General features: G+C 36.4%; 1 protein-coding gene across 1 annotated transcript; it reads right to left on the reverse strand.

The window, feature by feature from the left end:
* Nucleotides 1–140: 140 nt before the first annotated feature.
* On the reverse strand, nucleotides 141–12,406 carry fads6 (fatty acid desaturase 6). Its single transcript, XM_079595650.1, has 6 exons — nucleotides 12,097–12,406; nucleotides 9,754–9,920; nucleotides 6,405–6,585; nucleotides 5,368–5,552; nucleotides 2,421–2,600; nucleotides 141–1,373 (listed from the first exon to the last, which is right to left on the reverse strand). The coding sequence occupies exons 1-6, from the start codon at nucleotides 12,302–12,304 to the stop codon at nucleotides 1,224–1,226; spliced, it is 1,071 nt and encodes a 356-aa protein (XP_079451776.1). The 5' UTR covers nucleotides 12,305–12,406; the 3' UTR covers nucleotides 141–1,223.
* Between the last annotated feature and the right edge of the window lie 783 nt (nucleotides 12,407–13,189).

Genomic DNA, 13,189 nt, shown 5'->3' on the forward strand with positions numbered 1-13,189 from the left:
CTTTGTTCTGTGTGTGTGTGTGTGTGTGTGTGTACAGTGCATGTTAAAAGGGGACAGACAATGAAACATGCAACATGAAAGTCGTCAGTGTGAGTTGTGTGCTTCATTCAGTGTTTTCAGTCACACACACGACAACAGGCGAATGTTTACTTCAGTTTATTTGGTCAGTAAAATCAACGCAGCAAATCATAAATGTTCATTTTAACATTCTCACACACACACACACACATCTCAGTATCAGCATACACACTTACATTCATGTGCATTCACTGAAAGCACGCCGAAAGTGAATGATTTTGGTTAAAATGACTCAATCATACCCCCCCCCCCCCCCCCCCCCGCCCCACCAAAAGATAAATCAGTGCATAATTATTACTGTATATGATTATGTGTTTAGATCATATTATTGCCACGTATTCAATACCGCTACATGTACTCAACTCTACTGTGGGCGTTATTAATATTGTTCTCCGATTATAGGATTGTTGTTAGCAAAATATACCTTCATTTGGCCAAAATTTTAAAAGCAGCATCACATTTAATATATAATGCATAATGCACTGCAAACTCTATTAGAATCAATTGTTTCCTCTGTGCATGACGAACAGATTCATACTTGTGTGTCCTGTGTAGATTAGGTGAAGTTTAAGTGTTAATAGAGAGCTGTGTGTTGGGGTCAGAGGTCATGTGTGCTGAGAGCTGTTGGGGTCAAAGGTCACGTGTGCTGAGAGCTGTTGGGGTCAAAGGTCACGTGTGCTGAGAGCTGCAGTGCAGTATAATCACTGATCTGATGTCAGCGTATAAGGCAATGATCTTTACATTCAATAATGTCATTAAGCTGAGCGTTGTCTAAAGGGAAATCCTGCTTTCTGAATATGTTTGTACAAAAGCATCATTTCTAACCGATGCTGTGAGTGACATCCCATCTTTTCATGATTCATCAGTGCACATTATTCTAAACCTACACACGTTTGTCTTCATAATTCTTCTACAAAGTTTAATGCATATTTAAAATTACTTTCCATTCCTGCATTCAAGTCTCATCCAACATTTCTTCCTCTTCTTGAATACCCCGTTTATCTCTTAAATATGACACATAGTGGAAGTAAAATGGGTTGCGATGCGTTGACTGCAGTCCTCATGCCCTCGTGTTTATGATTTGGAAGCATTTGGAAACACATGACGCTTGTCCATCATGTCCTCTTCCTCCTCGTCCTCCTCGGTCACTGCACCCCCACGAGATCCGTGATGGGAGGAGCGAACACCATCAGCTCCTGATACCTGTGGAAGAAGAGGCGCAGGCGCGACGCGTAACCGTCCTCCTGATACGGCAGCTTCTTCTCCTTCAGGAACTGAGACACGATGGGCTTCACCTGAGCCAGAAAACACACACACACACCACACACACACACACACACACACACACACACACACCGCACGCACGCACACACACACACACCACACACACACATGCACGCACGCACACCACACACAACACACACACACTTTTATCATCATATTTATCTGGCAGATTATCCTTATAGTTTTTAGTTGTTTTTCTTTGTAACTCGTTTGACTTGCTTCTGTGAGTTTACTTTGAGTAATTTTACTTATTGAATTTAATCCGTTTTGTGAAATGTTTTTTTTTATTTGTTTATGCTGCGTTTTAATTAAAAAAATTATAAATTAAATTACATGAAAATAAATATTTAACTATATATATATATATAAAGTTATCAACATGTTAATGTTATGTTATCTAAATTATTAATGAAATTATTCCTTTTTGTGAATTGTATTGTTACTTTGTGCCGCATTTTTTTTAATGTCAATATTAAATTAAATAATTAAATAAATCATTACATTAAATCGTTTACTTATTATATATATTTATTTGGCGTATTCATATCCACTGGTTTTTCCTTCTTTAGGAAAGTATTACTGTTACTTTATGAATTTAAAATGAGTTGTATATTGTTACTGTATTTTTTTATGCTGCATCTAAATTTAACTTAATTTAATCTAATCAAAATATTACATTAAAACAAAAAATATTATTTAATGGTTTTAATTATATTAATATATGAATAATTACATCTCATTTAATTAATAATTAAATTATGTTATTAAATAAAAATTCAGCATCAAATAAAAACAGTAACAATACAATACTGAAATAATTCAATAATATAAGCAATAATTTAAATAATTTAATTTATTAATTGAAGTATTATTTTAAATGACAATTATTTACATTATAATTTTTTATGTAAATCTGCAATTTTGAGAAACACTGGGCTCCATATCAGTATAAGTTGAGGCATGTGTGTGTGTGTGTGTGCGTGTGTGCGTGCGTGTGTGTGTGTGTGTGTGTGTGTGCGCGTGCGTGTGTGTGTGTGTGTGTCGGTGTGAACACACACCTTCAGGCACATGTTGTCGGACAGGAATGGGAAGAGGTGATGCTCGACGTGACAGCTGATGAGGGAATGGCCAAAGGTCCAGTCCAGCACTGGGTTTCGGGGAAGGTTCAGCACACCGTGGGTCATCTGGTAGATCCGCTTGGGACGGCTAGCGGCGGAAAACATCGACAGCCCGATGTGCTGCAAAAGTAGAGAAACGGAGAGCAACTTAAAGGATTAGTTCACTTTCAATTTTTTTTTTTACTGATAATTTACTCACCCGATGTCATCCAAGATGTTCATGTCTTTCTTTCTTCAGTCGAAGAGAAATTACGATTTTTGAGGAAAACATTCCAGGATTTTTCTATATATAATGGACGTCAATGGCAAGTTCAACCAACGGTTTAAAGGTCCAAATGTCAGTCTCAATGAAGCTTCAAAGTCTCGACACGATCCCAGCCGAGAAATAAGAGTCTTATCCAGCGAAACGATCTGTCATTTTCAAAAAAATAAAAAAATGTATATACTTTTTTTTTAACCACAAATGTACCATCTCTGAGATGCGACATGTATTACGTCATCACGTTGGAAAGGTCATGCAAGACATATTCGGAAGCATAGATGGACCATTATGTGTATTAGTCTCGTTTTGCCCGTTCGCTTTGTAAACATCTTGCGTGAGCTTTCCAACGTGATGACGTAATACGTGGCGAATCTCAGAGGTGGTTCAAGACGGGCATTTGTGGTTAAAAAGTATGATTATTTATTTTTAGAAAATGACCGATCGTTTCGCTGGATAAGACCCTCATTTCTCGACTGGGATCGTGTTGCGATTTTGAAGCTGCATTGAGACCTGGGATTGAGACTGACATTTGGACCTTCAAACCGTTGGTTGCCATTGAAGTCCATTATATTGAGAACAAAAACCTCAAAAACCTTCATTTATTTTCGACTGAAGAAAGAAAGACATGGATATCTTGGATGACAAGTAAACTAATCCTTTAATGAGGTCATTTCATGAAAAACTGACACTACAACTATACATTATAACAATAACACGACCCTTTTAGCGTTTCAGTGTTTAGCTTTAGTGTGTGTGTGATGTTTGAAGGGCCTACAGGCGCCACTGACGCCACAGGGGCCCGAACTAGACAAAACGGACACCAGAACGCAAGACAATAGCACATGAAGGCCTTTATCACACACACACACACACACACACACACACACACACACACACACACACACACACACACACACACACACACACACACACACACACACACACACACACACACACACACACACACACACACACACACACACACACACACACACCTTTAAAAATACCTCAGAGGATCAGCGTAACACAGAAGTACATTCTCGCTTTGCTCTGCCTGGGAAAATCATGCGTGAATTTACAAATGAACCCTGTGAACCTCCGCAAGCACGCAGGAGAGGAGAACAAAGCTGCATTCAGCGGGTCTCGGGGGAAACGATGGAGAGACACACAAAGAGAGGGATGGACAGATGCAGACCTTAGCTGAACAGCTCTGAAATACACTAAGAGCGAGAGAGAGAGAGAGAGAGAGAGAGAGAGAGAGAGAGAGAGAGAGCGAGCGAGAGAGAGAGAGAGAGAGCGAGAGAGAGAGAGAATAATGTAGTGCTGGAGTGTTACTGTACTGAGAGACTTTAGTGGGTCATGTGACACACTGGTTACAACTCACGACACAACCATACTAGATTAGATACACAACTTAAGAATGCAGTGTGAAGTTTCTGTATCACAAGTATCCATAAACAATATATATTTTCTAAAAATGAGTGGTAACAATATACTTTCTGAAGATAAGTAGTATAAATGTATTTTATATTTTCTGAGCATGCACAGACAACTATAGCACAAAAAAAAAATCTGAAGATTATTAGTGTAAAGTAATTTTTATAATTGATATTTTCTAAACATGCAAAAATAACTAGCCTATATTTTTATATTTTCTGAAGATAAGTTGTAGAATTTAATTTATATATTTCTGAGCATGCAAAAACACTAAATTTTTATATTTTATGAAGTGAATTAGTGTAAAAGTTTTAAAAATAATTAACATTTTTATAAACATGCAAAAACAACTATTTTTATATTATGTGAAGGTAATTTATATTTTCTGAGCATGCATTAACAACTATAGCACACAAATATATCATTTATATTTGATGAGCATGATGCACCAACTATATTTCTGAAGATAAGTGGAATAAATGTAATTTATATTTTCTGAGCATGCACAAACAACTATATATATTTAATATTTTTCTGAAGATAAGTAGCGTAAATAATGTAATTTATATTTTCTGAGCATGCATAAACAACTAAAGCATGCAAAACCTACTATATCTTCTGAAGATAATTAGTGTGAAAATGAAAAAGTAGTATAATTTAATTGATATTTTCTAAACATGAAAAACAATTATATTGTTATATTTTCTGAAGATAAGTAATGAATAATTTAATTGATATTTTCTGAGCATGCAAAAAGAGCTTTTCTGAAGATACGTGGAGCAAATAATTGAATTAAAATATTGAAGATAAGCAGTGCTGAGCAGAGTCATGATGCTGGGATGCTGTGGGTGGTTGTTAGGGTGTTGCTATAGGGCTGTTTTGTGGTTGTTAGGGTGTTGCTATAGGGCTGTTTTGTGGTTGTTAGGGTGTTGCTATAGGGCTGTTTTGTGGTTGTTAGGGTGTTGCTATAGGGCTGTTTTGTGGTTGTTAGGGTGTTGTTATGGGGCTGTTTTATTGTCAGTCAGATAAAACTTAAGTCAGACCATTAAAAAAAGTAACTCCAGTCCTGCATTTGAGCAATCATCTAACACTTTACGTTAGTGGGTTTGTTGCCCAATGAGTGTCAAGTTTTAAAACTTTACGCTAGCAGGTTTGTTGACCAATGACTTTTTTGCACGTATATCTCACCTGAAATATGTTGACGTGTATGTACGGCAGGGAGAACATGGCTCTACACAGAAGCATGACCAGCAGAGCAGAGCTGCACGACAGCCCCGACACACACCTGAGCAGGTAATACTGAGAGAAAAAGCCCACACACACACACACCACGGTGCGCATGATCTGGAGCGGAGACTGACCCTTCAGCTGACCTGAAACACAAACACATGCACTCGCTCACAGAACCACAGAAGAGATCAAATATAAACGTATGTGAATGTAAAGCAGCTCAGAGTTATCCTACGCTCTCAGAATAAAGGTACAAAAGCAATATTAGTGACCCTGTCACTCAAACCCAGTCTGGAGCCGCACGGGTATTTCTGTGGCAATATCCAACTATACATTGTACGGGTCAAAATTATCCATTTTTCTTTTATGCCAAAAAATCATGAGGATATTAAGATCATGTTCCATGAAGATATTTAGTAAATGTCCTACCGTAAATATATAAAACATGTATTTTTGTGAGTGACTGCAGCACAATCGTGAACATAAATGCACAACTTTAAAGGAGATTTTCTCAATGTTTACATTTTTTTTGCTCCTCAGATTCCAGATTTTCAATAGTTGTGTCTCGGCCAAATATTGTCCTATCCTAACAAACCACACATCAGTGGAGAGATTATTTATTCAGCGTTACTTATGATGTATCAATCTCAATTTAAAGAAGTTGACCCATGTGACAGGGTCACATTTAGGTACTAGCCTAATATGTGCACTTTTGGTCCCAATCGGTACCTTTGGGTTACTAATATGCACTCTTTAGGTATAAATGTGTAGCTTTTGAAAGGGTACCGCCCCAGTGACAGCTTTTGTATCTTTATTCTGGGAGTGTATAGCAAACAAGTAACTTTCTGTCCTCACTGAGAGTAAAATACAACAAAATCACTGCTATTCAGAACATTTCAAATGTTTAAAGGAGGAGTTCTCCACAAAATGAGAAGTCAGACATAATGTTGATCTCTCCTCATCATAACTGATGGAAAAGCTGAGGCTGTACTCACCGACGGCGACGACAGGTGTGATGATGGGGACGGCCAGCGGGGCGATGAACAGGTAGACGGATCGAGGAAGGAAAGGCATCTTCCATGTGCTGGAGTCTCCCAGGCCGATCACATTAGTGTGTGCGTGATGCATCTTCACATGAGCCTGAACACCGGCCCGCGCCGAGAACGAGCCGCACACCTGAGAGAACGCTTCATTCAATTATTTACACGTTATATTACAGTGCTAAGCATAAGTGAACACACCCATGCTAAAGTTGACTAAAAAGAGGAATAATAAATCATCTTTTGGAAATTGATCTTAACCCCTTATATTGGCATCGCCATTACATATTTAAAACAGTAATATCCTATACTAAACCTAAACTAATCTTGACAAACTATCATTTGAAAGCTTACAATCTCTAGTTTACATATTTGGTGACTGATTTTCTAAATAAACTACAGAGGAGCCGTAATTTATAAATTTGCAACAATAATAGGCCTATTTTCATACTCCTAATGCGTGTTCAGACCTTTATTTTGAAATAGTGATGAACATGAAAGATCATGAAAGAATGGTAGAAACCTCAGTTTGTTTTCATGCCAAGAGGTCAAAAGATAGCATCCGTTCAATTCTTTTAGAAAAAAAGATCTGAAAATGTTTTAAATATAAAGAAAACACTAATAGATTCAGCATTAGTGATGTGGCAGCGAGCTATAATGCACATACGTGATCTTCTGTGTTTCTTAGAGGTTGAATTAATTTCTAAATCTGCCAAACTTCCAACACTACTTCTGAATAGGATGTCTACTTCATAAATTGTATGAAAATTGTAAAAAATAATGGTTCAGACTCAAACCACATATGGAGATGGGGCGCCCTTGTATGGGCAGTAATGTCCACTAGTGGAGAAGTGTGGTACTGCGCACAAACTAAATCTCACTGAACGCTTATTTTTGAGATATCAACCTAAAATTTGTTCAGATTTTTGGCTTTGATTTTTTGCATTTTTAGAGTCTACCAGGTTTTGAAAATATATATTTTATATAAATTATGAATAATAAAATTTTTAACATTGTAAATTTTCATAAACTAAAACTTCTAGAACTTTTTTCTGTTTAACTTTCTTAATTTTTTTTCACTTCTACAAAAACCTGCTAAATGTCTTCATTTAAAACAAGATCAATCTTACATCTATATTCCAAAGCATTCTTGAATTACAAACATTTAAGTTCAGAATGTGCATTTTCATGTCTATTAAAAAAAGGGGGCGCCGCTTGCCTTATTTAAGAAAATGAGGAAAAATCCAACCTTTAAGGACACCAGTTTTCTTTGAGAATGAATAATGTATCGTGAATAAATAAATGTTCTTCCTTAAAACACAGTGTGCATAAGTCAGCACACCCCTGTGTTAAATCCCCATAGAGGCAGATTTTTATTTTTAAAGGCCAGTTATTTGATGGATCCAGGATACTATGATCCTGATAAAGTCTTTGGGATTAAAATATCCGCACATCCTCACACACCCGTCACCAAACGTAGAGATCGGCATGGGTTTATATCAGTTTGCCTAATATCTGGTTTGATTTGCATTGAGAGATGATCTCATGGAAAGTAGGTATGGTGACGGGTGTGTGAGAATATGCGGCTATTTTAATTCCAAAGACTTTATCAGGATCATAGTATCCCGGATCCATGAAATAAATGGCCTTTAAAAATATGAAATGTATTATTTTCACCAGTTGACTTGTGTGCCACATTATGTGTGTGTACAGTCTGTTACCATGATCAGCATTATGACTTTTACATTCTTGCGAGGATGAAAAATGAATCTAAATCCTGTTAATCTCAAAGTTAATTCATGAAGAATTAATCAGTTAAATTCTTTCCATTCTTATGCAGTTTTCATGGTGCAGAGAATGAGCGGCACCAGAACATTATGAACACCGTTTTGAAAAATGGAAATGAAAAGTTTACCATGGGAGTATCATGATTCAGTGATAATATTAAATGGTATTTTTCAGATAATACACCGTATCATGGTGCTTTGCAAGGATATATTTCCCTATATTCACTATGTTGATTGATTTCATTTCTCCAGCAAACTCATTGTAAAAATGTCATAATAATTTGTTTACAAAACAAGTACACTCAAAAAAATGATATATGTTGGCTTTTAATGAACTTTTTTATGTCAACAGGTCACACATAACTGGATTACGTTAAACAAACATAATTTGTTCATGTAACTTCAACATCATGGAATTAAGTCAATTTAAGCGAACCAATTTAAGTGAATTTTTTAAGGTTTCCTGACATGATTCAAGTGTATATTATTTTCATTCATCCATTAATATTTCATTTATTTTAGTGACACATAATTAAATTGATAAGACTATAGCTAGCTATTTGCTAGCAGAAGCACATATGAGCATCTTAAATGCTAAGATTTACTAGCTAAAGATTTACATGCTCCTTCAACCAAAGCAAAAACGCATACAATAACACTTAATTTTAACATTTATTCTCTCTTAATTCAACCATATAAAGCATGCTGGGAACTAACACGCACCGCCCAGCTTCATGCAACACAAATCATTATTATTGTAATCCAACTCAAACGGATTAAGTAAATTAAAATTTGACATATATTTAAGCAGATTGAACACAATCAAATTAAGTTAGGGCAAAATGGCAGCTGGCGTCGCACTATACCGCCCCCCTCTGGTGTGTAAGAGTTTTTACTTAACATAAATGGTTTGTGTTTAGACAACGCGTTATGATTTTGTACTGTTAAGTTGAGACATAATTGCGTGGACATTAATAGAAAAAAAACATTTCAAGTCTACAAACACAATTATTATAAGTAAACTAAATATAAATATATTATGTAAAGTGCACAACCTTCCCACTGTAAAAAAATATTTTCATGATGTGTTATCACAACTTTTTATCTTTTGTCAAATCAACTTCGATAACTAATGTGTGAAGATAACATAAAATTTTGAGTTTCTGTTCATTAAACCATTCTTCTTCATTGTATTAACTCAAATGTTTAATTACAACGAACTCAAAATGTTAAGGCAACAAGGTAACTTGCTTTTTTAAGTTAAACCAACATTTTTTTTTACAGTGAGTTCATTTTTTTTGTGTGTATTTATTACTTCAATGAGCTCATTGTTTCTGCCTTAAATGATTACGTTGTTTAAAATTAATATATTTTTAGCTAACTATGATTATGTACATAACAGATCACTGTAAATTGTAATGTGGACTCATGCATTTTCTGTAAAGCTGCTTTGAAACGATGTGTATTGTGATACATAAATAAATGTGAACTGAACTGAATTGAATATAGCATCTCACTTCGATGAAGAAGACGGCCCAGAAGTGCGCCCAGGCCGGAGACTCGCTGAGCGCCCCGTGACTGGCCAGGTGTGTCCCTTTCACAGTGATGACAGCGTGAGCAACACCCATCACCAGCAAACCCAACAGGAAATACATCATCTGAGACGAACCCAACAACACGAAGCCTGCAAACACGAGAACAGTATCAGCAGATCGACTCATGCCAGAGATATGAGCACGTCAACACCTGCACGCGGTTTATGCTTCATAATCAGAGATATGACACATAATCATGAGCTGTTTGATGTCAGGTTAAATGCTATTCATCAACAAGCAATTATGTATAATAAACACACTGTAAAAATAATGCACGTTTTTAACTTAAAAAAGCAAGTTACCTTGTTGCCTTAAAATTTTGAGTTTGTTGTAATTAAAAATTTTAGTTAATACAATGAAGAAGAATGGAAACTCAAAATAGTTTGTTATCTTCACACATTAGTTAACGAAGTTGATTTGACAAAAGATAAAAAGTTGTGATAACACATCATGAAAATATTTTTTTACAGTGATATGATATTAACACATTTTTGGCAACACTTTACAATAGCGAGCCATTTACACTCTAAAAAAAATGTAATCTAAAAAAGCATTTTAGAGTGTATTGATGTTAACATGCAATGATCCATTTACTAATATTAGTTAATATTAACTATAGTTTAATGTAATTTCAACATTCACTGTAAAAAAATATTTTCATGATTTGTTATCACAACTTTTTATCTTTTGTCAAATCAACTTCGATAACTAATGTGTGAAGATAACAAACTATTTTGAGTTTCTGTTTATTAAACCATTCTTCTTCGTTGTATTAACACAATTTTTTAATTACAACGAACTCAACATTTTAAGGCAAAAGGGTAACTTGCTTTTTTAAGTTAAACCAAACATATTTTTACAGTGTCATCCATTTTTAATATCAAAGTTTCTGTTTTACAATAGTAAATGCACTAACATGAATAAATCAACTGGATTTATTACTGTAACTAACAGTATGAATGATTAACAAATGCGGTAAGAAATATATTGATCTTATCTAATGCATTAACAAATGAGACCTTATTGGAAAGGGATACCACATTTCAGGCCGTTTTAAAATATTGTTTGTGTCCTATTTCATTTTTGTTTTGCTTAGTTTGTTCTGCAAATGATTTTCTCCATCCATGATAATTTTGTTCAGACGCAGGACAAGACGCTGAATATCAAGGATGATGAAAAGCTTCAGTTTGATCTTTTTATCTCATAAAGCTTCAGTTTGACCGCCGGAGTCGTGCCATCGGTCTCTCCCTGAAAGACGAGTCACTGTGAAGGAAACTGGATCTTCCCTGTGGGACAGGAGGACACAAACCCAACCGGTCGCCATGGCAACGACCCCACAGGAGTCGTAAACTGAAGCCAATGTCTGAAAGGTTATAAAGCTTTATGGATCCAAAGTGTTGGCACAGAACTGAAGCGTTACAGACTTTCTGTGTAATTTTGAAACCAAAGTTAACCCAATAGCCACATGACACTGTCACACCCTGGGGCTGCGGACTAAACTATTAACTTGAATTGCACACTATTCAAAACACTCCCTATTAATAACATTACACACCTTCACACTCTCAAACTGGCTTTTTATACACATGTTATGATACACCCACAATGTAAAACACACACTTTGATGGGTGAATGTCAAAAAACATTTCCAAAACAAAACAAAAATATATAAAAATACTTAGAAATTATATTGGTAATACATAAACAAATAAATATTTAGCCTTCAAATATAATAAAATAATAAATACATCATATTTAGCTTATTTTTTACACTAAAAAATGTATAAGTTATGACAACATATGTTTTCACATGACTTTAACTCATCAAAATAAGCTAATGTTTTACTTTTTATAAAGTTATCAAGATTCAACTTTTTAAAGTCAGTTTAATGTATTTTAAGTTGAAATGACTTAAACATCCAAGTTGAATACTTTTTTAATTTATTTAAATCATTGCATTGTGACATTTTTATTCACTTAAATCATTCTTATTTCTCAATAAATAATTATAAATTAAAATCACCAAACAAACAATACAAATGGGTTACTACTTTACTATTTAAACCATATAGCCTATAATTTCCCCGCACACATCACAGTCATTAGATTTTGTCGCATCACAGCAATGAATATTTCACATGTGGTTAATTAATTGTCATTGAATGACCCGATGCACTTCGAAATAACGTTAGTTTGAGCATGTTTAGTTACTTTCACGCGATTCGTCAGGAGTGCCTTTCATAGGTGGTGTGTGTTCATCAATACCTGCGGGTAAACTGATGAAGGCTGCGGTGAGGATGCTGCAGTCGACCCCCCTCCTCTCCCACCAGCTGCTCGCGCGCACACTCTCCTGCACGAGCCGCGTGAGCTCCATCATCAGCGTCTCGCGCTCCGCGTCCGCGCACTCATCATCCCGGGCCGCGGGGCCGCGCAGGCCGCCGCTCTCGCTCCTCTTCTCGGGAATGTTCTTCATGGTCGCGCTAGTGCTCAGACTCAGAGACGCAGCATGGCTCGCGTACCGTCCCGTCCGCGAAACAAGGTAGTGAGGGACTTTACTGCTGACTGCGCTAGAAACAGACCCGACCCCCCTCCCCCCTCTCTCTCTCTCTCTCTCCCTCTCTCTCTCTCTCTCTCTCTCGTTCCCACGGCGATGCCTTTGGCAGGAGTGTCCTCAGGGCGGCAAGAAAACAAGAACAACACACTAAAGCACTGGCGCGCGCACGCACGCACACACACACACACTCTCTCTCTCTCTCTCTCTCTCTCTCTCTCGTACACTAACCCTACCCCTCACAGAACACTTTCTGCATTTTTAAATTTTTATTCTGTATGATTTATAATCTGTTTCCCTCATGGGGATAAAAAAAGGACATATTATAAAGTCTAAATGTACTGGTAGGCCTATTACTTTCCTTGTGGGAACATAAAGTAGGGAATACTAGGTGTATATAGCCTATACAGTATACAGTATACACACATATTTGTGTTGCGCAACGCTGTAACCTAATGATAATGTCAAACATCCCTGAGAATGCCTCAACTCAGATCCATGAAGAGTCCGACACACACACACACACACACACACACACACACACACACACACACACACACACACACACACGTTTTATAGGACATAATACATTTGTGTACTGTACAAACTGTATATATTATCCCCTAACCCTAATCCATACCCATCACAGATTCCGATGCATTTTTACATTTTCAAAAAACATCATTTAGTTTGATTTATGAGCTATTTTCCTCATAGGGACTAAACATTTTCCCACAAGACAAAGATTTGGTATTATCCATGAGGGGACGTCGTGTCCTGAACACACACAGATAACACTCCTCGTAC

Source organism: Phoxinus phoxinus (assembly GCF_949152265.1).
Source record: "Phoxinus phoxinus genome assembly, chromosome: 21".
Taxonomy (NCBI): Eukaryota; Metazoa; Chordata; class Actinopteri; order Cypriniformes; family Leuciscidae; genus Phoxinus; species Phoxinus phoxinus.